Raw genomic sequence first — 27965 nt, 5'->3', positions numbered from 1 at the left:
GCTACAGCAACATTCAAGAAGCTTGACACCATCAAGCAGTCCTTGTGATCAGTATCACATCCATCAATCCACCACTATATAGCCACAGCAGTGTGTACCAACTACAAGGTGCACTAGAGTAACTCACTAAGGATCTTTTGATAGCACCTTCCAAACCCACAAACTCTACCACCAAGTAGGAAAAGGACAGTAGACTCATGGAAACACAATCATTTGCAGGTTCCCTTCCCCTGACTTGGAATTATATGGAAATCCATTCGCTGATATGTGATTGAAGTCTTGGTATTCTCTTCCCATGTGTACCTGCAGCAGATGGACCTGTAGCAGTTCAAGAAGGAAGCTCATTGCCTTCAAGGCATTTAGGGAATGGCAACAAATACTAGCCTTGCCAGTACCGCACACATCCCATGAAAGAGTTAATAAAACTCCACTGTTCGCTACTTTAGTAACTAATTCAAGAACACTCAATCAGTCTCATGAAACATAATGTAATCCATGTGGTCTCTCCCTAGTCAACTCAAATATTTCCATGATATTCTAGTCCATCTTATTCTTAATTATAGTAATTTTATATAAGATTCCCTTTCACTTAAATAGCAGAGTGATATGGTCAATTTTCTAATATTAATGAACACCTAAATGACAGAACCTTTGGAAGTTCAAAGTTAGAGTATTAACAATGTTTTCATCAACTTCTTTTAAAAGTCTGTGATGGATAATATCTGAGGTTTTGGTGTTTTGTCACCCTTTAATGCCATCATTTCTTTCATTTGCTGAGTTTTGTAAATTTGCTGATATCTGGTGAGACCCTGACTCATCCGATATAACATCAGTTCCCTTGTGATGACTGATATACCATTGTCTTTTTATATTGTACATAATGATGGAAAGCAATTATTTAATAAGTCTACCATTTCCTTATTTTCATTAACATCACCACATTAGTTTTCAAGGAGCACACATCCACCCACCTCCTCTCAGTATTGTGATAATTGTGTTGATTTTGACGTTCTTTAGATGTTCCTTTTCTTGCACCCTTTTGTACACTCAATCTGTTTTGTTACCTTTGGTGTTCCATGTAGCTTTTGCTTTTTGCCAGAGTCTGTGCTACTTCTTGCATCCCTTTTTCTTTTAAGCTTACCGTGTCTTAAGGCTTTCATCCCTTCACATACAGAACTCTCATTACGTGGGGGTATAAATTGGTTCCATACACTATTAAATTCTCTTTTGGAAATACGCCACTGATTATAGTAACTTTACTCCCATTACAACTTGTGCGGTTTATTGTGAATAGTCTCTGGCTTTGCCCTCACAAGTTCAACATTCAATGTATTGATATTATGTTCACTAGTTGATAAGAGTTCATCTTCTGTTAGGTTGCTACTAAATCAGTGTGGTGCTAGAAAAGCACAGCGGATCAGGCAGCATCCGAGAAGTAGGAAAATTGACATTTTGGGCTTATCCTTGGATGCTGTGCTTTTTCAGTGCCACACTTTTCTACTCTGTTCTCTAGCGTCTGTAGTCTTCACTTTCTCCTGATACTAAATCAGACCCATTATTTGTTATTAAATCTAATATGGCAAGACTCCCTGGTTCTAGGTCATATTGTTGCAGAAAACTGCAAAGATTTTCTATCTTTTTGACATGAGCTCATCTACTTATCTCTACACAAAAGCTAAAATTCTCTATTGAAATCACACTGTCTTAATTACTAATTTTTGCATTTTCCCACTTTACAACAACTACTATGCAACCTATACACAAATCCCAGACGGTCTTAATTCCTTTTCTGTTTAATTCTACCCGTTCTGCCTCCACTGCCCATTTGCCCGACATCATCGCACATCACAGAAGTAGCTTAATTCATCATTCATCCCGACTTTGAAATTTTGCTGTTTTTTCAGTGTCTCTGGGTCAAAATCCTGGACCTTCCTCCGAACAGCACAGTGGGGTACTTACTCCAAATTGATCGCAGAGGTGCAAGAAGGTAGCTCACCACTATCTTCTCAAGTGCAGTACATTGTGACCAAGCCAGTGATGCCTATATCCCATAAATTAATAAACTAAAAGAAATGTTAATAATACCATCTTCCTGCCTAGATTAAATTTCCTTTCTCTCCAGTAGACCTTTCAAACTTATATTCTCTCATGCAGTGCGGTATGTTGCATTTGTTAGCAGACCTCACCTATGATAAGAACTTCTGATTAGATTACTTAATGAGTGGACATAAATGTTCACTCGGTGATATGTTTGGAAGCAGGGAGGCATTTATTTGAGCAGGACAGTGCACATTATAGAAGACAGCTTGAAACAACATCAGGGAAATTCAGGATTTCTAAATGAACACATTTTACATGGTACCTTTATGGCAATTTGATGATCAACCAGAAATATGGTTCTGGTGACACCATTTTAGCTATATGTGCTCATTTTACTAGAAAGAGTCTAACTAATAATATGTACTTCATGTACAGTGCGACATATACAACTTTAAAGGTGAAACTCTACCATGTTTCTCTTTCATCAAAGTTTGGAATTCTGACATGAATATATCAGACACAATACTTCTGAACTACAATTTCCAGCTGTTGTCTAACATTTATGGGTGATAATTTGACTTTATCAGAGTGACTGTGCAGAATGTTGCCTCATCAAGATGCACCAGACCCACCCCGTTCTCCATCAAGGACATGGGTGAATATTTCCTGCCCTTGGCCATGTTCTGTTGGAACTGTTTCTTTTTGTTGAGTTTCAATCCTTCTCCTGTCCCAAATCGATTATTCAAATTGGCTGAAATGGCCGAGGCTAATCCTCCCCTCTCCACACAATTTTGCAAGAGATGTCACCGTGCTTCAGTTTTAAAAAAGTTGTGATACGCCTCATGTTAGAAAAAAATAATACTTTTACTAATAAATATGCACAAAGCCTCAATGCAAGCTGTAAGAACAACACCTCATTTTCCGCTGGGAAACTCTGTAGCTTCTCGATTCAATATCAAGTACAACAATATTAGGGCTTGAGTCACCTTTGCCCATGTCCTTACCCCTACACATCAGGCCTTGTTATCACACAGTCAGCTTTTACACACAACCCATTATTAACCACTAATAGTCCCTTTTTGCAGCTATGTATTCTCCCAGGCTGATTATTATTCCTTCCGTTGTCTGTCCAACTGTTCTCTCTCTCTATGGGCTCTATTTCCACCTGTCATTCACTCCTTACCCCCTCACCAAACGCCCCCCCCCTCTATCGTCTGCGTAAAAGAACAGCCTTTTGCCAGCTACCATCAGTTCTGAGGAAGAGTCACTGGACCTGAAACAATAACTCTGATGTCTCTCCTCGGATTCTGTCAGACCTGCTGAGCCTTTCTCGCAATTTCTGTTTTTGTTTATGATTTTCAGCATCTGCAGTTCTTTTGTTTTTTTAAAAAAGAAAAGTATCAATCTCGTTGAGATTTAACTGTTGATCCAGCATCAACACCTATTTGCAGAATAGCTTTCCAAACTTCTACCACACTTGAAAGATCTCGCAATAATATTTTGGTTCTGCCTCAGTTTTAGATGCCTCAAACAGTGGAAATACTTTTCTCATTCTACCTTATATGTTCCCATAATATCTTGAAAACTTCTAATAACTGATCACTTTACCTTCTAAATTCCAGGGAACACAAACCTAATTCTTTTCTCTTTTCATAGCTTAACTCTTGGAGATCAAATATCATTCTTATAAGCCTGTCCTACATTTTCTCCAAGACCAACACCTCCTCCTGAAGATACAGTGGCAGAAAAACTCTTCATCCTTTGTGATCTAGCCAGGGCTGCATATAAATGAAGTATGACTGTTGTGTTTTATTTATTTTCTGTCGCTGTTCATGATATTTCATGATCTGTGAATCTCAACCATAAAATATATTTGGATTTCCACAGTTTCAAACGTTTTAAACTTTAGAAAGTACTTGATTTTGGATTCAAAATAGATGAACTCACGTTTGTCCACATCAAAATCCATTTGCTCCAGTTTTGCCCATTCACTTTATCAATCAATATCTCTTTGTAGTTCTATCCTTCCATCCAAACTGTTTACAATACTACTAACATTGTGTCATCAGCAAACTTAGACAAGTAGCTAGCCTGCTTATTACATACATTGTTAATAAACACTGTAAAAAGCTGAGGCCCCAACACAGATCCTCGTGGGCATCGGTGGCTGGTGGATTAGGTGTCCATTTCCTTATTCTCTTTTCACAGACCAATTTCCAAACCAGGTAAACAATTTTCTTTAAATTGTAAAATCTTCAACTAACAGTCTCTTGGACAGGATTTTATTAATTGCCTTCTGGAAGCCCAGAGAAATAACATCCTTACATATTCTCCTGCCCACCACTTTTACCACTAAAGCTAGAGGGTACCCCATGAGCTGAGTCAGGCCACATCCACCAGGCAGAAAATCAAACATGTCCCAATAAGGGAAGGTGGCACAGGGAGTGCTGATGTGGTGAGCCGGGGAAGGGGCTGGGGGGAGACCAGGCTAATTGGCTACACTGGGGCTAGCTGCAAGGCCTTCCATTGAACGTGGAACCTGATTAAGAAGGCCTACATACTAACTCTCAGCTAGGTCCATGACACACAAACCCCCACACCAGCGGCAGCAAGGTGAGGTCTTTAATTGGAGTCTTCAGGGCCTCAACAGACCCAGGAGCAGGAAAGTTGACCACACCTTCCCATCCCTGACTTAATTGATGGAGAAGACACGGTGGTTGCAAAGGTGTCATTCACTCCTCTCTACCCTATACCTTCCCACAAGATTATACAGCCTATAGTCAGCTGCCGAGTGGGACCATTAAATTCTACCCTGTTCGCCTGGTTTTGCCTCAAACTAGACCCAATGCATGGAAATGATCTTAAATAATTAGGCACAGACCAATATGTAAAACTAAATAGTTTTTGATGGATTTTCCTGGAGGGTAATCTGGAGGGCATTCAAATTTAAGTTCTAACTCACTGTAAACATTAATCAAAAACATTGAACCAGCAGAATTATTGCTTTGCAAACTGAATGCAACATTTACAGTAAAACTTTCATATGAATCAAATCAAATCCTTCCAGTTTCTACCAGTTTAAGTCCTAATGCATTCCAGTTGACATGGCAGATGCAAAACTGTTTATCCAAGTCTAAACATCAAGCACCAGTCACACAGATTGAAACTAAGATTTTAAAAGAAATCATGATAGAACAAAGCATCAATATTACAACAAGTAAGAAATTCATACCTTCACTTCCAAGGCGTGCTGCAGCTTTAAGCGCATGAAGTCCTGTTCCTGTCGCTGAATAACTGACTGACAATCAGAAAACCTAAGGCAGGCCTGTTTCACATGGAAATCACAAACAAGGCAAATTCATTGGTCAAAGTTAAGACCTCTCTTAGGAGCTTTTACTCAAAACATTAATACATTGTTATATTTCTTACCATTTTTAAACTGAACCTTGATGCTTCCAAAATGGTACATACATCTATAATAAATGTTTGATAATTTTCAACTGGAAGACTACTCAGCATTTTCATGTTTTGTAGGAGTGGTATTCAACCTGTAGCCCCAGAGTCATATGATTTAGTTTCCTTACAAACGGAGCTTTTGATGCTTTTGTAACTTACACCCATTTGTTTTCAGGTTTCATTTGCTCACTTGTCGGTATAAAATCTGTACATTTGGAAATTTGGGAAGGATTGCTTCTGGTGTTCATTCATTGTTAATTGTTAGGACTTAAAAAACCCCTGTCCATTCATCGAGATAAAATAGAAGATGGTTTTGTAACTTAACATGAAACCTGCAAATACATTGGGACTCCAAGGAAAGGGATATCTGCAAAAAATGGACATTGCCTGGCAGTCATAAACAGCTTTCACTGTAACACATTCATCACCAAATAAAGTTACACTGCGATATAACATGAAGGGCAAAACCATAGCCTATGGACAGCCTTTAACGCAAGAGATTTTCTACAACTTAAAATATTGGACACAATAAGTGCTCATTACAACAGGTTAAGAAACTGTTTCTGTGCAACTAAGCGTGTGCAGTGTGCATGTGTAGCAGAGAACCAATTTGATCTCGAGGACTGAATGCCTCCACAGCTCCATCTTGAGATATGGGAATTTCTCCTGTGCCAGGGATGGTCAGAAAAGAAACCATGAGGGGATCTGATGATAAAGATTTACAAGAATGAGGATTTAAACAGATGGGGGCTGTGGACTGAGGGAGGAGGCTAGGGGAACTTACTGGTGCTAGAGAGGGGCAGATTTTTTTTTTCTTTGCCCCACCATTGCTTTGATTTTTTGCCTGTTCTCAGGTGGCTTCCTGTTCTTGAAAACCCCTCATAACAGGTTTGGATGCAAAATCAAACTACAGAAATGATCAACTACAGGGGGCCTTTGATCTCTTTTTTAAGGATCTTAAGTGCTGATGCTTTGGAAGCATTTCAAAAGGGTTCATTTGACTGATTCAGAGAATGAAGGGATTGTCTTCTGAGGAAATATTGAACAGGTTTACCAAGACTCATTGAAACTCAGAAGAATGAGAGGGATCCGTATAGAATAATAGAAATTACTGAAGGGACTTGACAGGGTAGATGCTTAACATATGCTTCCCATTGTGGAGGAATCTGGACCTAGTTTAAATCTAAAAGATTGCTGATTGAAGACCGAGATAAGGACAAATCTACTTTGCACAGATGCTAATGGGAGCTGGATTACTGAACACATTGAAGGTTGATTGAGACAGATTTTTGATTGACAAGGACACTCAGGGTTCTGGAGGAACAGGCATGAAAGAAGAATAAAGGCTACAATCAGATCAGCCTTGATCTTATTGAATGTTACAGCAGGTTTGAGGGGATGAATGGCCTACTGCAGTATATTTCATATAGTCTTTAAAAAGAAAAGTAAGTAACATTTGTAGAAATTCCTTGACCCTGTCCATAATCAAATTTTCAAAGAACTTCTAAATTTCACCTACATGCCTTATTCCATGGGTCTCTCTGGAAATCATGAGCTCCTTCTCCAGAACTTCAAACATGAGCAGTTGCTGCAGACAAAGTGGAGGGGTCCGAATTAATCCCACTCCATTGTCACACACCCAACGCCAATTTGACTGGGACTGATGATACTTTGACCTTCAGCTACCACCTTACCCTATTCAGATAGCGAACATAGCACATGGAAGAACCAGGCTATCTCTCTTTCTTGATGAAGAAGGAGTATCCTTGAAAAATAGGGGACTGGGAAATATAAACTGAAATTACTTCATGCTGACACTGCACCTGAATTAGGTACTATCGCCAATGAGAGAGAGAAAAAAGAACACAGCATGAGATGCATGGGAAATCGTATCTCACTAAATTTGATTGAGTTTTTGAAGAAGTAGCAAAGAGGATTGATGAGGGCAGAATGGGTGGACATGATATATAAGAACTTCATTAAGGCATTTGACAAGGTTCCTCATGGTAGACTGCTTAGCAAGGTGAGACCACGTGGAGTACAGAGAGAACTAGCCATTTGGAGACAATAATGGCTCAAAGGTAGAAGGCAGAGGATGGTGGTGGAGGGTTGCTTTTCAGACCAGAGGTCTGTGACCAGTGGTGAGCCACAAAGATCGGTGCTGGTTCCACTGCTTTTTGTCATTTTTATAAATGATTTGGATGCGAAAATAGGACATATGGTTAGTCAGTTTGCAGATGACACCAAAATTGGAGGTGTAGTGGACACTGAAGAAGGTTATCTCAGAGTAAAATGGGATCTTGATCAGTGGGCCAAGGGCTGAGGAGTGGATGATGGAGTTTAATTCAGATAAATGCGAGGTGCTGCATTTTGGAAAGGCAAATCAGAGCAAGACTTATATACTTAATGGTAAGGTCTTGGGGAGTGTTGCTGAACAAAGAAATTTTGAAGTGAAGGTTCATAGTTCCTTGAAAGTGGAGTCACAGGTATATAGAATAGTGAAGAAGGCATTTAGTATACTTGCCTTTAGTGGTCAGTGCATAGTGTATGAGTTGGGAGGTCATGTTGTGGCTGTACAGGATTTTGGTTAGGCCACTTTTGAAATACTGTGTGCAATTTAGGTCTCCCTGCTATAGGAAGGATGTTTTGAAACTTGAAAGGGTTCAGAAAAGATTTATGAGGATGCTGCCAGAGTTGGAGAGTTTAAGATATAGGGAAAAACTGAATAGGCTGGGGCTGTTTTCCATGGAGCGTCGGAGGCTGAAGGATGACCTGATGGAGGTTTAAAAAATCATGAGGGGCATCAAATACACAAATAGACAAGATCTTTTCCTCAGGGTGGGGGAGTCCAGAACTGGAGGGCGTAGGTTTAGGGTGAGAGGGGAAGGATTTAAAAGGAACCTAAGGGGTAATGAATTGCCAGAGGATGTGGCGGAGGCTGGTACAATTACAATATTTAAATGGCATCCGGATGGGTATATGAATAGGAAGTGCTTGAGGAATATGGGCCAAATGTTTGCAAATGTGGCTAGATTTATCTGGGACATTGGTCAGCATGGATAAGTTGGAACGAAGGGTCTATTTCCATGCTGTACATGTCTATGACTCTATGAGATGCAGTCAGTTCCAGAATATTTGGCCCATACACTTTACTACACCTACAATTGACTATTCTAAAAATAATGACATCTGCAAATAAAGGACACCTAATACAAGTCCTTGAGGTACTTCTAATTTACAGGTTTCACTGTACAAAATATCAGACTGCAAAATGTAAGAACAAAAGATTTGTTTCACGAAACATGTATGAAAACAACAGGCAATGTTAACTGTTTGAAACACTGCCCATGAAAACCTAAAAAATATTGAAAATATTAATGGCTAATGAAAATACATATTAAAGGGAAAAGCTTGTAGAGTAGGCATCTTTGAAAGGCCAATTAACCTGATGGCACAGCATCACTCTAATTGAATTCATGTGAAATAACTCCGCAGAGGCCCATCACCAAGTTACCCTTTATTTACACATGCAGGGTCCAGTTGCCTCACAGCCAACTCTCAGAATGTCAGGATGTGTGATACAATTCCTTTAACTGTCAGCCATGACTCCCTGATTTGAACAGATTAACAACCCAATCAGGGAACTCACATGCTATGAGGTCTACTCGGCTTACCTCATTACAATGACTACATAAAGGGGATGTACAAAGTTAAAAATCACACAACACCAGGTTATAATCCAACAGGTTTATTTGGAAGACTAGCTTTCGGAGTGCTGCTCCTTCAATGACAACCAACTGATGAAGGAGCAGTGTTCCGAAAGCTAGTGCTTCCAAATAAACCTGTTGGACTATCACCTGGTGTTGTGTGATCTTTCACTTTGTACACCCAAATCCAACATCGACACCTCCAATTCACACATAGTAAGGACACGTTTAGGAAAAGAATAGTATTGATAACGGATCTTTTAGATTATGTGAAAGGAAGATCCTCAGAAAAAAATCTCATAAAAGGACAGGTATTTCATTTATTTCCCCTCCTTTACCTTGTGGCATGTGGCCTATGAAATAGTTTTCATTTCTGTAGTTGGCAGTGGAGCAGAAATTGAGTGGTGCTGTGGGTTATCACTCTTATTTCACCTGGATTCAAGGATAGCCCCGTCCAGATAGTAGGAGAAAGTGAGGACTGCAGATACTGGAGATCAAAGTCAAGAGTGTGGTGCTGGAAAAGCACAGCAGATCAGGCAGCATCTGAGGAGCAGAAGAAACGAAGTTTCAGGCATAAGCTCTTCATCAGGAAGGGCTTATGCCCAAAATGTTGATTCTTCTGCTCCTCGGATGCTGCCTGATCTGCTGTGCTTTTCCAGCAACACACTCCCTTCTAGATAGTAGCAAGGTCTGCTTAACTTGTCCACTAGTGTATGCTGAGTTGTCTCAACTCAAATCAGATGCAAATATTAAAAGGCAAAGTTTATTTCAGGTAAATTAATCACCAGCACTGCTATTATCTAAGGTGATAAACACAAGAGATGTCTTAAATAATTAATGAAAAGTTAAAATTAGTGTAGCTACCTTTTCTAATGCTGCCTCCAGTCTGACCAGCTTTTCCTTCAAACATTTTTCTTGAGATTTAAGACTATCCAGCTCTCCAGCAATTTTATTTCTTTCCGATACAATACAGGCAAGTTCTTTAGTTAGGCGAACCTTCTCTTCCTTTAGGTAGCATTTCTCCTTCAAAACATAAAAAGGGTTAAACAATGAATTTGTTAATTTTAAATTATTTGAAGGACATAGAAGGTGGAAGCAGCGAGGGAAAATTTAATCTTGTATATGGTTCAAAGATATGCCTTAAACCTTTCCAACGTTCACACCGATTGCTCAATGACAGCAATAAGATTTCTAAAACCAGAATAATCAAACTTTTAAAAAACAAGGTACCCAAGATGCAAGTTGGAAGGGCAATATTTAAACTTCAGTGAAATACCTTACTGATGTATTTCTAGGATTATCTTCATCAGAAATGTTGATGAATCCTTGGAATTAAAAATAGTCATGAAGTAGTAACATGTACTTATTTATGAGGTAAACACCTTCAGCAATTTAAGTGTGCAGACATTTTGACTTACTATTTAAAATGAAACAAGGTACTTTGATGGTTGGAATTTCTTTATGGGGAATAATTTATCCTCATTCTTCAAATTTGTTGATCTGAAAGCAGGGTAAATTGGAGTACTGTAGAACATCTAGGCAGGTTGCAAGTTGAATACTATTTCTTGTTACATCAAACTCCTTTACAATTTTGAACACCTCCATGAAATCATGTTTAACTTTTTCTGTACCAAGGAGAACAATTCCTTGTCTCTCTATAAAACTGGTCTCTCTTCTCTAGTATCAACCTCGCAAATCTCCTCTGCACTTTCTCGAAGACCACGATATACTTCCTGAAATGCAGTTCACAGGATTGGCTGCAACATTTAGACCACTAAATGTAGGAGCAGACGCATGAACCTTCTCTGCATTTCTCTCTTTGGGCGGCACGGTGGCACAGAGGTTAGCACTGCTACCTCACAGCGCCAGAGACCCGGGTTCAATTCCCGACTCAGGCGACTGACTGTGTGGAGTTTGCACATTCTCCCCGTGTCTGCATGGGTTTCCTCCGGGTGCTCCGGTTTCCTCCCACAGTCCAAAGATGTGCAGGTCTTTGTGCAACTCACTCAGGTGAGTTGGCCAAGCTAAATTGCCCGTAGTGTTAGGTAAAGGGGTAAATGTAGGGGAATGGGTGGGTTGTGCTTCGGCCGGTCGGTGTGGACCTGTTGGGCCGAAGGGCCTGTTTCCACACTGTAAGTAATCTAATCAATGCCAGTATATTGTCCGAGATATGGGAACCAGAACCATTCAGCTGTGGTCTGACTAATGCTTGGATAGTTTTAGTAAGACCACCTTATTTTTATACTCACTTTGAAATAACGGCCAACATTTCATTTGGCTTCCCTATTACCTGCTGAACTCGGAAGCAAGTTTTGTGATTCCTGCACTTAGACAACTAAATCCATCTGTGCTGTAGCTTTCTACAATCTTTCCCCATTAAATAACATTCAGCTCTCCTATTGTTCCTCTCAAAGTGCAATAACCTCACATTTTCCTACTTTATTTTCCATCTGCCATGTTTTTGCCCATTCGCTTCACCTGCTATGTCATCCTAAGAAATGGTTGAATAAGCTTGGGTGGTTTTCTTTGGAAAGAAAGGCTGTGAAGTGATTGAAGTGTATAGGATTGAGGCGCATGGACAGGGTGGATAGAAAGCAGCTGTCCCCTTATTTGAAGGGTCAGTAACAGCAGAGCATAATTTTAAGGTGAAAGGCAGGATGTTTAGAGGAGATTTGAGGAAACGTTATTTCACCTGGAGGGTGGTAGGGAGCTTGAATGCAGTGCCTGGAATGGCAGTTGAGATGGGAAACCTGACAACCTTTAAAAAGTACTTGGATGAGCACTTGAAATGTCATAACATTCAAGACTAAGGGCCAGGTTTTGGAAAGTGGGATTAGTGTAGATTAAGAGTAGTTTCTAGTTGGTGAAAACTTGATGGGCTGTTTGTCCTAAAGGATTCTGTGCGTCTATGATCCTCATGATTGGCTTTCCAACTATTTTTGCGTTACCTGCAAACTTGGTGAGACACATTCACTTCTGTCATCCAGCCCATTTACATATATATAAATAGCAATTAACTGAGGTCCCAGCAATGATCTCTGTGACACTCCAGTAGTTAGAGATTTCCATCCTGAAAATGGTCCCTTTATCCTAACTTCTCTACCTTCTATTAGTAAGCCAATTTCTATCCGGGCTAATATACTGCCCCTAACACTATGGGCAACGTGGTACATTACCAAATGCCTTTTGGAAATACAAATTTATTATGTCTACTGGTTACCTTTTATCTATCTTGCGTGTTACTTTCTCAAAAGAAATGTAATGAACTTGTCAGACATATTTTGCCTTTCATGAAGTCATGCTAAACTCTGCTCGGTTGGACTGGAAAATGGCTAATGTAACATGCCGATTTGAAAATGGAAGGAAGCAGAAGACTGAAAATTATAGGCTGGTTAGTCTGACCTCAGTTGTTGGCAAAATTTTAAAGTGCATAATTAAAGATGAGATTGCAGAATACTTGAAAGTGTACAGTAAAATAGGATTGAGTCAGCATAGCTTCACCAAGGGGAGAACCTGCCTGACAACCTGTCACAATTCTTTGAGGAGGTAACAAGCAAGTTAGACAAAGGAGACCCAGTATCTATTTGGATTTGGAAGGCCTTTGACAAGGTGCAACATGGAAGGCTGCCAAATAAGAGCCCATAGTGTCAGGGAGCAGGTAGTGGCATAGATAGAGGATTGGCTGACTGGCAGAAGGAGGAGAGTGTGTAAAAAGGAGATTTTTTTTCAGGATGGCAGTCAGTGATTCGTGGACTGACTGCGAATCCGTAGTGGTCCATGTTGGGACCACAATTATTCTCGTTATACATTGATAATCTGGACAGAGGAACTGAGGGTATTGTTCCCACTCCACTGCTAAGTTTTCAGATGATACAAAGATAGGTGGAGGGACAGGTAGTGTTCAGGATGTGGGGAGGCTGCAGAAGGACTTGGACGTACTAGGAGAGTGGACAAAGAAATGACAGGTGGAATACAGATGGGAAAGTGAGAGGTTATGCACGTTGGTAGGAAGAATAGAGTTGCAGACTATTTTCTAAATGAGGAAGGACTTCAAGGGTCTGAAGCAGGAAGGGACGGATGAGTTCTAGTCCAGAATTCTCTGAAGGTTAATATGCAGATTCAGTTGGCAGTTAGGAGGGAAAATGCAATTCATTTCAAGAGAGCAAAATACATGAACACAGATGTACTGTTGAGGCTGTATAAAGCTCTGGTCAGATCACATTTGGAACACTGAGAGCAGTCTTTGACCCAGTATCTAAGGAAGAATGTGCTGGCGTTGGAAAGGGTCCAGAGGAGGTTTACAAGAATGATTCTGGTGATGAAGAGCTTGTCACAAGGAGCGGTTGAGGACTCTGTACTTGAGAGTTTAGAGGGCTGAGGGGGGATTTGATTGAAATGTACAGAATACTGAAAGGCCTGGGTAGAGTGTCTATGGAGAAGATGTTTCCATTAGTAGGAGAGACTTGCAGCAAAGGGGACAATCTCATAGTGAAGGGATTATCCTTTAGAACTGAGATGAGGAGGATTTCTTCAGCCATAGGATGGTGAATCTGTGGAATTTAATGTTCTGCTATTATAGCATTTTTAATAAACTTCTGTCTCCTTCCTGTTTTGAATAACAGTGCTACATCGTAAGTTATCCAGACCTCTGGCACTTGCCCAGAATCTCAAAATTGTTTTTTTTAATAGCTTTTTATTTGTCATTTCTACCATGTACAACTGATATAGTAAAAACGAGACAGCGTTCCTCCAGGACCAAGGGTACTATACTGACAGCACAAACTACACAATCGGAAGATTACCACCAGTGTATCCACTATCTCTTCAGCTTTCCTTAAAATTCCAGGATACAATCTATTAGCTCCAGAAGATGCATCAGCCTATAGCCCATAAGTTTCTCTCCAGATAGTTATTGCATTTATTTTCTCCCCAACTTAAGACCCTTGATTGTTTAATATTTTTGGAATGGTATTATAGCTCCTAGGCATTCTGTGGCCATCAACATGAAGGAAAATATATTGCCTCCCTGGTACCTGTGTCAAGTATGTCACAGACCAACAACAGGACATTCTTTGAGGGGAGGATGAACAGAACCTAGGGAGCTACAGAAAAAGTTACCAAGCAAGACCAAAAACATGGTCATCTTTGGATTTCTCTTAGTGTCGTGTGCAAGCAAGTACATAAACAACAGGATAAGACATATGAATGTGTGGCTGGAAAGATGGAGTAGTAAGAAGGGCTTTAGATTCCTGGGATTTTGGGATTGACTCTGGGGAAGACGGCATCTGTACAAGCTGGATAGGTTGCACCTAAATGGAGCTGGAATTGAGGTCCTTGCAGGACATTTTGTTAGTGCTGTGAAATGGGCTGCAAATAACATGACAGGGGTGTGGGAACCAAGGCAGAATATTAGAGGTGAATATCAGGGTTCATGAAATATTTTAAGATACATTTGGCACTAGAGTAGAAAATAATAAGATAACGGGTGAAGTCGGAGGAAGGGAGAAAGAAAATATCCAAACTGACTTAACATGCAAGGCTGTGAGCTGAGGTACCAGAAGACTAGATGTCAGAAATATGGTGGCATTATTTAAGAAAGGCAGTAAGAAAAAGCCAGGGAACTATAGATGCTGAGCCTGACATGAGTGGCCAGAAGGAATTTGTTGGGGATTCAGAGGGGCAGGATTTATATGCATTTGGAAAGACAAGGACTGATATAGATAGTCAACATGGCTTTGTGCATGGGAAATCATGTCACACTAACTTAATTGAGTTTTGTAAGAAACAACAAAGAAGACTGATGAAGACAAAGTGGTAATCATTGTCTAGATGAACTTCAGCAAGGCGGTCGACAAGATCCCACATGGTAGCATGGTTAGCGAGGTTAGATCACATGGACTCCAGGGGGAGCTAGCCAATTGGATACATAATTCCAATTCCAATTAAGGTAGGAGTCAGAGAGTACTGGCGGAAGGTTGTATTTTGGACAGGAGGATGGGACCAGCAGTGTGCCACAAGAAGCGGTGTTGTGTCCACCACTTTTCATCATATATATATATATATATATATATATATAAAGAATTTGGATGTGAATTTAGGAGGTATGGCGAATAAGTTTGCAGATGACACCAAAATTGGTGGTGTAGTAGACAGTGAAGAAGGTTATCTCAAAGTACAATGGGACCTTGATCAGATGCTTCAATGAGTTAAGGAGTGGCAGATAGAGTGTAATTTAGATAAATGCAGGATGTTGCATTTTTGGTAAGATAAATCAGGGCTGGAATTATACACATAATGGTAAGGCCCTGGGAGCACTGCCAAAACAAAGAGACCTGGAGTGCAGGTGCATAGTTCCTTGAAAGTGAAGTCACAGTAGACAGGGTGGTGAAGAAAGCATTTGGCATGCTTGCTTTTATTGGTCAGTGCATTGAGTGTCGGAGTTGGGATGTCATGTTGCATGTCATGTCATGGCATGGCATCAGGACATTGATCAGGCCACTTTTAGAATTCTATGTTCTATTATGGTCTCCCTGCTCAAAGAACGACGTTGCAAAACTTGAAAGGGTTCAGCAAAGATTTACAAGGATGTTGTTGGGATTGGAGGGTTTGAGCTACAGGGAGAGGCTGAATAGGCTGGGGCTGTTTTCTTTGAAGCATCAGCAGCTGAGAGGTAAACTTACAGGGGTTTATAAAATCATGAGGGGCATGGAATGGATGAATAGCCAAGGTCTCTTTTCCCAGGGTAGGGAGTCCAAAGCTAGAGGGCATAGGTTTAAGGTAAGCGGGGAAAGATTTAAAAGGGACCTGAGGGGTAATTTTCTCATCTTGAAGTAAGTTGTGATGAAACATAAAGAAAAGTTGTAAAGAAAAACACAAACCCTCCTCATCCAAAGATACAGGATGGGGGAGTTTTCTGAAAGTCATGTGAATATGTGACGGAGCTACGAGAGTTAAGGATAAGATTAAAGGCTCTGTATCTGCTTTCATTTAACATTGAAAACAAACTTGATGAACTGAGAACACATGCAGAAATGAACAAGTATGATCTGGTAGCCACTATAGAGGCATAACTGTAGATTGGTGTATACATGCATGGAACGAACTGCCAGAGGAAATGTTGGAGGCAGGTAAAATTACACATTTAAAAACAGCTGGATGGGTACATAAATAGGAAGGGTTTGGGGGGAAATATGGGACAAATGCTAGCAAATGGGACTAGATCAGTTTAGGATATCTGGCCAGCCTGCACAAGTTGGACCAAAGGGTCTGTTTCTGTGCTGTATAACTCAGTGACTCTTCATAAATGTGTGGAGCATAATGAGTAAGGATGAGGAATTAGATGCAGATTGCAATGTGGAATTACCATAATGTAACAGTGACGGAGGTCTGGTTCAAGGAAGGGCAAGACTGGGTGTCAAATAATTCTGTCGTATAACTTCTTGTTAGTACTTGGATGAACACTTGAAATATCATAATGTTCAAGGCAATGGGCCAAGTGCTAGAAGGTGGGACTAGTATAAATTTACAGTAGGTTTTGTCAGTCAAACTCAGGGCCAAAGGGCCTCTTCTGACTGATATAATTCTATGATCTCAGTTTGCCATGTTCTTCCAGGAGTAGAATGTTAATGATTTGCCAGGTTTCTCATTTTGTACTGTATATCAATTGTAGTTAGTTAACTGCTCCTGAGGCATTTTGACCATTCAGAAATGCTATCTTCATTACAGAATTATGAACCTACAGTATAGAACAGTAAATATTGAAGTGTAATTGAAAGTAGAAATTATATCTTCAAGTTAGCACATCAGAAATATAATAACCTCAGTGTGGCTGATTCAGATTCACTCCTTCTAAGGCAATTATGGAAGTCAGCTATATTTAACTAAATTTGAACTTCTGCCAAAAACAGTTGGCAGGGAGACTTAAAACTCTACCACAGTACACAGCTATAAATGTTTGTTGGGGAGGAATGAAAGATTTCACCAATAATCTCCATTAGATAAAATGTGAAGTATGCCATGAGTTACATCATATAGCCACTCTATTAAGTCCTCAGAAAGCAATTTGCACAACACAGAAAATAAACCAGGGTGAGCAGCTTTGGAAAGCTGTTTCTGCAGAACCTCCAAATGCTCAACTTGAAATAAATTGTGAGGAAATGTAAAGCAAAGCACAATTTCTCCTCATGCAAAGATATAGCACTGGATGGGGAGTTTTCTGAAAGTCATGTGAATATGTGATGAGGCTAAGAGAGTTAAGGATAACATTAAAGGCTCTGTATCTGCATTCATTTAACATTCAAAACAAACCTGATGAACTCAGAGTGCAAATATAAATGAGCAAGTATGACCTGGTAGCCACTATCGAGGAGTAGCTGCAGGATGGTATGCTTCAATACCTGAATCGTGAAGGTGCAAGACATTTAAGAATGACAAAAGAATAGAAAAGGTGGAGTAGAGGCTGTGATATATTATGATGATATTAGCACAAAACAAAGGCATCACCCAAGTTCAGGAAGCCAAGATATGGAAATAGCTTGGGTAAAAATGGGAAATGATAAAGGCATGCTACTTATGGATATGATTTATAGGCCACATAACAGGAACCACATGGTAAGGTAGATCATTAACTAAGAAACAGTAATAGCTTGTGAGAAAAGCACAGTGATTATCATGGAAGATTTCATTTACATTTCAACAATTAAAGTCAGACAGGCAAAGAAAACTCAGATGAGGATTTCATTGAATGTTTTCAGGATAGCTTCTTAGAGCAGCATATTCTGGAACTGACCAGAGAGCAAGCTTTATCTGGAATTATGCAATAAGAAAGTATTTTTTAAAAATATTAATCTCATAGCGATGGTGCCCTGATAACAGCGACCAAAATATTGAAATTTGCATTCAGTTTGAGAGAAAGAGGCCTGAGACTATTTCTTAAAATTTAAAGAAGAACACGAAAACTGGCTAAAGTAAATTGGAAAATTAGGTTAAAGAATAAATCTATAATGATGCAGTGGCAGACATTTAATATGATGTTTCAGAATATGCTGAATAGATACATTCCAATGAATAAGTTATCCATGGTTAAACACAAAGGTTAAAGGAAGTATTAAACTAAAAGTTAAAGTATTGGTAGGTGGCAGATCACAAAATTGGACTGAATTCATAAAATTCAACAGAATATATAAAACAGCAAAGATTAATTGAAAAGTTCATGAATAGAGAAAAAGTAGAGTATGACAGAACACCTGCCAGAAATGTAACACACTCTGTAAGAATTTTTATAAATATTGACACAAGAAAATAATTAACAAAGTGAGTACTGGTCCTATAAAGGTTGAGAGTGGAGACTGATTAATAGAAATTAAGGAAATGGCAGATGAATTGAACAGGTATTTTGTATCAGTCTTCATGAAAGGGAATAAACGGTATATCCCAGAAGTAGCAATAAATCAGGAAATAGACATAAGAGAGGAACCCGGGAAAATGACGATCATGAGGGAAGTGATACTGAGTTAATAGCTGGAGCTTTGGGCTGCTATGTGCCTGGGCCCTGATGTTGGCCGATTATTGGGAGTAGTTTGAGGAGAAGACATACATGTGGATAAAGGGGAATCGGTGGATGTGCTATACTTAGATTTCTATAAGGCTTTACATTAGATATCACATCAAAGCTTATTGAGTAAAATAAAAGCTTGTTGTGTATGGGTAGTGTACTTGCTGACAGGAAAGCAGGCAGTAGGTATAAGTGTTGTTTTCAGGTTGGAAAAATGCAATAAGTGGTATGCCACAGCACTTCAACTGTTTCCAAGTTATATAAATTATTTAAATGAAGGGACAGAAGGTATAGCTACCTAAGTTGCTGATGACAGACAGATATGTAGGAAATCTTCGAGGAGAAAATGAGGTCTGCAGATCATGGAGATCAGAGCTGAAAATGTGTTGCTGGAAAAGCGCAGCAGGTCAGGCAGCATCCAAGGAACAGGAGATTCGACGTTTCGGGCATAATCCCTTCTTCAGGAATGAGGAAAGTGTGTCCAGCAGGCTAAGATAAAAGGTAGGGTGGAGGGACTTGGGGGAGGGGCGATGGAGATGCGATAGGTGGAAGGAGGTCAAGGTGAGGGTGATAGGCTGGAGTGGGGTGGGGGCGGAGAGGTCAGGAAGGCGGTGCTGAGTTCGAGGGATTTGACTGAGACAAGGTGGGGGGAGGGGAAATGAGGAAACTGGAGAAATCTGAGTTCATCCCTTGTGGTTGGAGGGTTCCTAGGCAGAAGATGAGGCGCTCTTCCTCCAACCGTCGTGTTGTTATGGTCTGGCGATGGAGGAGTCCAAGTACCTGCATGTCCTTGGTGGAGTGGGAGGGGGAGTTAGGGCACCCGGACCAACCAACCCAACCACCCCGTGGCTCAACACTTTAACTCCCCCTCCCACTCCACCAAGGACATGCAGGTACTTGGACTCCTCCATCGCCAGACCATACCAACACGACGGTTGGAGGAAGAGTGCCTCATCTTCCGCCTAGGAACCCTCCAACCACAAGGGATGAACTCAGATTTCTCCACTTTCCTCATTTCCCCTCCCCCCCATCTTGTCTCAGTCAAATCCCTCGAACTCAGCACCATCTTCCTAACCTGCAATCTTCTTCCTGACCTCTCCGCCCCCACCCCACTCCGGCCTATCACCCTCACCTTGACCTCCTTCCACCTATCGCATTTCCAATGCCCCTCCCCCAAGTCCCTCCTCCCTACCTTTTATCTTAGCCTGCTGGACACACTTTCCTTATTCCTAAAGAAGGGCTTATGCCCGAAACGTCGAATCTCCTGCTCCTTGGATGCTGCCTGACCTGCTGCGCTTTTCCAGCAACACATTTTCAGATATGTAGGAAAGTAAGTTGTGAAGAAGACGTAGGGAAGTTCCAAAAATATACAGATAGGTTAAGCAAGTGGGTAAAGATGTGGCAAATGTTACATTACATAGGAAAATGTGAAATGGTCCAATTTGGCAAGAAGAATAAAAAATAAACTTATTATATAAACAGTGAGAGATTGCAGAGGTTGTGACGCAGGGGAATCTGGATGCCCTAACACATGAATTGCCAAAGATTAAATTGCAGATATGTGAAGTAATTAGAAATTCCAATAAAATATTATCGCTTTAATGGGGAATTACATTCACAGGTAGGGAGGCAATGCTTCAGTAGTATACAGCACGAGTGTAGCTGCTGAAGTAATCTGCACAGCATTGATTACTTCATTTAAGGAGGGATGTAAATGCATTGGGGGTAGTTCAAGAAAGGTTTACTATACTAATACCTAGAATGAGAAGTTGTTATATTAGGAAACATCAGATGAGCTAGGCTTGGATCCAGTGAATTTAGAAGACAAAGAGGTGATTTGATTGAAGCATGAAAGTCTCTGAGGGGTCCTGACAAGGTAAATGGGAAATGCATGTTTTCTCTTTTGGGAGAGTCTAGAACGGGGGCACATATTGCTGATGTAAATCAGGATGAGGCAATTTATTTTCGTTCAAATCGTCATGAATCTTTAGAACCCTCTTCCTGAAAAGGCGGTGGAAATACAATCCTTAAGTATTTTTCAGGCAGAGGTGAATATGTTATTATTACGCAAAGGGGTGAGAAGTTATCGGGGGAGGCAGAATGTGTATTGAGATTATAATCGCATCTGGCATATTTTATTAAATGATGAAGCAGATTTGAGGGATGGAATGGCTTACTCCTACACCTGATTCATATGGTTGTAAGGTAACGAATGAAAAAGAAAGTGAATAAGGTAAAGGGGATAATGAACAATGTGTAAGTAAATGGCTGTTGTTTTCACTGCTATTGAAAACGGTATTCTATGGAGCTTTTCTCCTTAGCAATGTTTCAAATATGCACTACAGTGAAGGTCAGGATGGAAGTTACAAATAGGACAGTATGTCAATAATAAAGAAATATTGGAATTTCTTCAACTCGTGCAATTTCAAAAATCTGAACTCTGCACTGGGCTTTTTCTCAAAATACGATATCGTAAGCTGATCTGTATCTCTGCTTCTTTCCATCCATTCATCCATCAACCATGTGAAGAATTTTGTTACATGTTGGGAAAAATATCATCCCACCCCTAGATGTTAGATTTCTCGACCAGCTTCAGTGTTCGAGGGATTGTAAGGATCAAAAACGGAAATTATTGGAAAAACTCAGCAGATCTGACAGCGTATGTGGACAGAAATCAGATTAAATTTTGGGTCTTTTGTTTCTGATTTACAGCAGCCGCAGTTTTTCTAGTTTTTACTGTAAGGATCAGTGTTGAGGAAACCAATAGGCTGAAGCTTCACAGTAAGCTTTTCACTTGTGGAAATCCTGAGAAATCAACACAACATATATCTGCAAGCTATCTGTTACCCAAACACATGATGTTCAATATGAGTCTGAAATTCAGAATTCAGCATTAACTGGCACTGAAGCGATTCCATAATCGATCACTTTGTTTGAAGCTGGACTCAACTTAAGTAAAGTAATAGAAAAAACAAGCATTGGTGACAATGGACAATGGAACTTGACAAGCTAAATTTTAAAAATTGGCTAAATTTCTGCAAAAGATTATAATAATTACTTTACTGATATAACTAAACTGGAAGGGATGTAGTTTTGTTCTCTTTGCACAAGGAAAGCCATTAAGAAATACCAGCAAACTAGAGTGTGGTTTGAAACAAAATGTCCAGCTAAAACAGATTGAGAGGATTAGAAAGCATAAGGTTAGGATGAGTCAATACAGTGCAAAGTACTAAAGGAAAGATGTTTGTTGGAGTGTGTTCCCCACTCCAAGAACCCTGCATTAGATGTTGAGATATCATTAATTAGAGGGTGATCAATGAAATAAATTGTTTGTAATCAATAGTTTGAATAAGTTTAGAAAATTAATGAATTACTGCATACCCTTTCAGAATTCTCTAAAGCTTCTTCTAGGTACTGGATCTTGCTCTGAAGTGCATCAATTTGCCCACGCTTGGCTGTGATCTGCTTTTGCATTCCCACGGCAACTTTCATTGCTGCAGGGCACAGAATTTAACTTTTAAAATTGCATTAGGCCATGATATCAATAACAAGTCAGCAAGGGTATAACTATGGAGTAACAAATCCCTCTGGTAAATAAACAAGTAGGGTAGAAAAATAGATGAGTTCCAACAAAGTTTTACTGGTGTTCAATAAAATATTTTTCTTCAGATTCTTCAAGTAGAACAGAAATCAAGGTCTCCTAATTCCTTGCCATATCTTTGGTGTAAGATTATTGGCCTTTCTTAGAAATAGTATAAATGACTTTTCTTCAGTCACGTCTTACAAGGTGACTGCTATTTTCCACAATATTATGGTACCCATTATTAAAAAAACACTTTATTCATAAAAATTCAGAAGAATAAAATTGCAAAATTTTAAATTTGAAATGAAAGGAGGAAATACTAGAAATGGAGATCATGTCAAACTATGTCAGAAAGGGTAAAATGAGACCAGTGACCTGTCATCTGAAATCTTCGAGAGGCAAACTGACTCTTGTAAATTGCAGCATTTTCTGTAATTTACTATTCCCACTGAGCTTTTCCTCTCTGACATACATAAAGGATTGTAATTACATCTCTGTATTGTTGTTTATTGCAAGAGCATTAAAAAAGGGGATGTGGAACACTTAACGGAATATGGTCAGATGAATGTTAGCTGTCTTCTTGATATGGAAGTGCCGTGTTAGACTGGGGTAGACAAAGTTAAAAATCACGTGAGATGCTCAGGTAATTTTGCTTATTTGGTTAACTAAATGCCTGAAGGAATATTACTTTAATATATATGTTGTTCAACAGTCAAAGTGCCAAATTTTAATCATATTTAATTTGATTGTTCCTGAACAAAAAATGCTTACTGTTGGAGTTTTCAGTTTTGCAAGCATTAGGGCAGAATGAATTCAGCGGCAGTGCCTTGACCAATCAAAATCACCTTCTAAGCCAATCAGCAGCCTTTTCTCATACAATATAACTTGTTGCTGCTTTTGAAATTTGACATTCTTGTACCTGGCCTGATGAGTGCAAAAGCTTTGATAGCCTGTCTCTGTTGATAGAGTGGATGAAGAATCAAGCTGGAAAAAGCACAGCAGATCAAGCAGCAGCAGAGGAGAAGGGGAGTTAACGTTTCAGGTCGGAACCTTTCATCAGGATTGGGGGTGAGGCTGCGAAATAAATAGAGGGGAGGGGGATGGGGGAATGAACTGAAGTTCTGTACTGTCATGTGACTACTCATACGGAATTTTAAAAAATCACCACTGTCACACAGGGTAAAAGGATATACAACTAAGTAGCTTGCATATATATGACAGTCTAAAAAGTATGGACTGAAAATGACTACCATGGGTATCTGCTCCTTCGAGTACTTTCATCGCCTCCCTGGTTTGCTCAAGATCAGTTTGGGTTGTTTTCAGCTGAGCTTTAAGTTTGTTTGTAGCCCAGTCATACTCTTCAGCTTTGCACGTGTAGGTCCTCTGTAAATTTTCATACTCCTCTATGATCAATAAATAAAGAGTGAAATCACAACCTCAAGCAAATGGATAACACAACTCAGAGTATTCAAAAGTAATTATTTAATAAGTTTCACATTTATACAGTGCAGAGTCAAAGCATCTCAAAACAGTAACAGATCATTTGGCCCAACGAGTACATTTTGCATATTTCTCTTGATGTGGCCTGCTCCAATAATCTTTCAATATCTTTCCTGTAAACAAACTGATTACCTTCTAAGACAATCTATGGATATTGTGTTGTAAGTGGCTTGTGGTAGAAAATTCCACATTCTAATTATTCTCCATGTAAATATACTTTTCTAATCTATCTTTTTAATTATTTCAAATTATGCCAAGTTCCAATGAGTGGAAGCAGTCAATGATTAGTATATCTTTGTTATCTTTCATATGGTATAAAATACCAACTCAATTATCTCATCTATGCTCTCCTTTGCCCATTGTTTTTCATCATTCCTTCAATAGGACCCCTCTGAAATGGGACCTCACGCAAGTTCAACAAGTTCAACAATAATGTCATGGGCAGACCTTATCAGATGGTGTGTTTTACACCCATCCCCCTGAAAAGTCAGTGAAGGAACGCATCCCAGCAGATACCAGCTGCCAATTCCTGACATGAAAGTTAGAACTGTTACCCAGTGGCTGCAGCTGTCTGGTGCCTTCACTGAGTGCTCACCTTGGGCAGCATTCCCCTACATTTCAGGGCACATTCCATGGGCAGTGACCCCTGCACCCTCCACCTACAGAGGTTGGCACCAGCAAAACATCAGTCCCACTACATCATCACTGCATATCTCTAACTTAATGAAAGCATTATTCAGCACTGCAGTACTGCACTTTGGAACTGACTGGCATCTTACTTTCCAATGTTGCTTCCAGCTGTTTTGCAGCTGCAAATGTGTTGCTGGTCAAAGCACAGCAGGTTAGGCAGCATCTCAGGAATAGAGAATTCGACGTTTCGAGCATAAGCCCTTCATCAGGAATAAGAGAGAGAGCCAAGCAGGCTGAGATAAAAGGTAGGGAGGAGGGACTAGGGGGAGGGGCGATGGAGGTGGGATAGGTGGAAGGAGGTCAAGGTGAGGGTGATAGGCCGGAGTGGGGTGGGGGCGGAGAGGTCAGTAAGGAGATTGCAGGTTAGGAGGGCGGTGCTGAGTTGAGGGAACCGACTGAGACAAGGTGGGGGGAGGGGAAATGAGGAAGCTGATCCAGCTTCCTCATTTCCCCTCCCCCCACCTTGTCTCAGTCGGTTCCCTCAACTCAGCACCGCCCTCCTAACCTGCAATCTCCTTACTGACCTCTCCGCCCCCACCCCACTCCGGCCTATCACCCTCACCTTGACCTCCTTCCACCTATCCCACCTCCATCGCCCCTCCCCCTAGTCCCTCCTCCCTACCTTTTATCTCAGCCTGCTTGGCTCTCTCTCTTATTCCTGATGAAGGGCTTATGCTCGAAACGTCGAATTCTCTATTCCTGAGATGCTGCCTAACCTGCTGTGCTTTGACCAGCAACACATTTGCAGCTGTGATCTCCAGCATCTGCAGACCTCATTTTTTACTCCAGCTGTTTTGCAGGCAAGGGTTGGGCAGATGGGCACCTTTTTCATCAATCAGAACATAGTGCATCTCAGAGATCTTTGCTTGCCCTCTGTGCACTCACTCACTTTACGCTTACTTGGATCATCACGGAATTTCTGCCGTGCCTTTTGCTTTCACTTGGAACATGCAGACTACAGGAGTTCTGTCTTACTTTGCCTTTTAGCGCAGACACAAATGCAGGCAGCTTTTCAATTTCCCATCAATGATCCAATCTTTCCTACAATACCCACAATCTCCTACTGAATGTGTGCCACATAGTTTGTGCAGCATATATCTAAATCACGCCTACCATGTAGAAGTTCAATGTAGAGGCATCCCAGTGCCCTACTTGCCAGGGGCCTCCATTTTCCAATATTTGCAAGTCAATGGTTAAATTTCATGGCTGAAACTGCTAACTGATCACATTACTGAGGAGCTATGCCATTTCTGATATTCTTTACATAGGCTCAATAGAACAGTCAATGATGGCTCTTTCATTAAATAATATCTTCCACTCAGTTTTGTGTCATCCTCTCGTGGTTATAATGTTAATATTCATAATTCTCCTTGATGTAATACACATATTGACAGCCTCCATATCTCTTCATTCTCTACAAGTTTATCTACTTCATGTCTTAGTGGTGCTAATCCTACTTATTCTTACAAGTATTCCAAGAGAAAATCTTTTTATTCCACATTTTGGGAGGGATCTTTTATTAAGCTCTCCTCAACTTCTATAATCTTCATTTTGGCTTTCCTTTATTCTTTACTGCCTCAGTTTCAGATACTATTCATTGTCTTAAGAGCAATAAATCACCTGTTTAGATTTAAATCTGCTCTAAAACCTCTATTGACCCATGGAATAGACTTAATTTGTATGTCTTTTTATCTCCTGTTCATGTTTCCTGCTCCTGATCACTTGGTTTGTTTGCAATTTTCTCCTTCCATCTTACCTGGAGAAAGGTTCTATTTAAATCTCATTATCCTATATTTCTTTTCCCAGTCCTTTTTTTCAGTTGACCCTAACTGTATAAAATCATTGTTTCCTAAACTTTTCCCCACTTTTTTTCTCTACTTGCTTGGGATTCATTAGCCACAAGTAGGTCAAGAAATGTATGCTTCTTTAAGGCAGTAGTAGATGAGAAAATACATGCATAAACATTGGCAATAAAAATTCTCCCTTCCAGCCACAAACATTTTTCTTATTTCAAGATATATTTTTGGGTAACAAAAATCCTTTGAAATTATTCTAATATTAGTAATATTTAGCTAAATCATCTAAAGCTGAAGCTTCATTCTTAGCTTGTTATCCACTAAGTGGCAGTTCACAATATAGTCTCAAGAAGGTGATAGATGCATTAGCGATTCCTCAGTTCAGTCGGAAAGCATTCAGCTTGTGCTGCATATCTATTGAGATGTTTTCATGCTGCAGTGCACAGGTCATAGCTGTAATTAATACAGCTAATCCACCCCTCTTATGCTTCTTTAAAGCTTTATACCAGAAAGTTTTAACAAACAGCTGTCATTGTGCTGAAAACCTAATGATGATTCAGGTGCAGAACCATGACACGATAAAAGTAATAAAACATCATAATTTTACTTTTCAATCTATGACCTGCTCTATAATTTTGCTTCTTACAGTGCAGAGACACTGAAACAATTTAGTTTGAATTCCTTTGGATGCAAAACTTTTGTTTTTGTTACCATTTTGATTTTTCGCTTGCTATGTTAACCTGCTAAAAACCATCAAATGGTATCTCATTACACAGACACTACAAGGTGCTGATTCTTCCTACAGGTCTTCCTTTCCCTACTCAGTTCTCTCACCAGTAACTCCAGTTCATTCCTTTGCAAGAGTCTTGGTCCCAGTACTACTTGGTGTACGCTGTCTTAAATAGCTTAGTTTCTAGAACAGTCCAAGCAGATTGGAAATCAGCAATATAACTGCTTTTCATGAAAAGACAGAGAGTGAAAATATAGATTTTAAAGCTAGCCTTTGACTAGTATATATACCAGAATATGCTGGAATTAAGGAATCTTAACAATACATTAAAATTCAAATATGATCAAAGTCAGTAGTAATTTTTCAACTGGCAATTTCTTGTCTGGAGTACTCCTTAAGAGTGCAGTAAAGTCAGAAAATTCGAAATGTTCCAACTGACCAACAAAGCTGACAGTTATCCAGGTTAAGTGAGAGGATTAAAAACCGACTGTAACCCCTTGGTAATTAATAAGCTGACCCCCTGACTTATCACTGACTCCCTTAACTCCTTATAGCCCCATAACCCTGACAACCATATCTGACCAGAACCCCCACACAACTCAGTCCCTATTCCACTCCCACCAACCCTACTGGATTTGACACATCGTCACTGGCACCAGCTTAACTCCACCCTCTCCTTCAACCCAGAACCGACAAAGCCCACCCCTCCACAACCAGAGACTAGTGGATTGAGTACCCCGTCCAGAAATCTCCAGCGCAAAACAACAGCCAAAGGTAATTTGGTCATTTTTAATCTGAAAAGGGGCAGAAACAGGGATTCCAAACTTAATCAGAATATTTGGGCCACTTCACAGAATTGATTGTCTATTGGTTGCCAGGTGGCTATAGGTGCATTATTACCTTCAATTCT

General features: G+C 40.0%; 1 protein-coding gene across 1 annotated transcript in view; it reads right to left on the bottom strand.

Annotated features, from left to right (window-relative positions):
• LOC132817083 (coiled-coil domain-containing protein 158-like) overlaps positions 1 to 27965 on the bottom strand; it is a 158983-nt gene that overhangs the window by 28927 nt on the left and 102091 nt on the right. The window contains exons 12-15 of the mRNA XM_060827249.1: positions 23590 to 23742; positions 22138 to 22250; positions 10068 to 10226; positions 5273 to 5365 (exon numbers count right to left, since the gene is read on the bottom strand). Coding sequence (XP_060683232.1) covers positions 5273 to 5365; positions 10068 to 10226; positions 22138 to 22250; positions 23590 to 23742 — 518 coding nt within the window. The remainder of the gene's footprint in view (positions 1 to 5272; positions 5366 to 10067; positions 10227 to 22137; positions 22251 to 23589; positions 23743 to 27965) is intronic.

The sequence above is a fragment of the Hemiscyllium ocellatum genome, chromosome 1 (genome assembly GCF_020745735.1).
Source record: "Hemiscyllium ocellatum isolate sHemOce1 chromosome 1, sHemOce1.pat.X.cur, whole genome shotgun sequence".
Classification (NCBI taxonomy): domain Eukaryota; kingdom Metazoa; phylum Chordata; class Chondrichthyes; order Orectolobiformes; family Hemiscylliidae; genus Hemiscyllium; species Hemiscyllium ocellatum.
The sequence above is the reverse complement of the archived record's forward strand: the minus strand, read 5'-3'. Positions and strand labels throughout refer to the sequence as shown.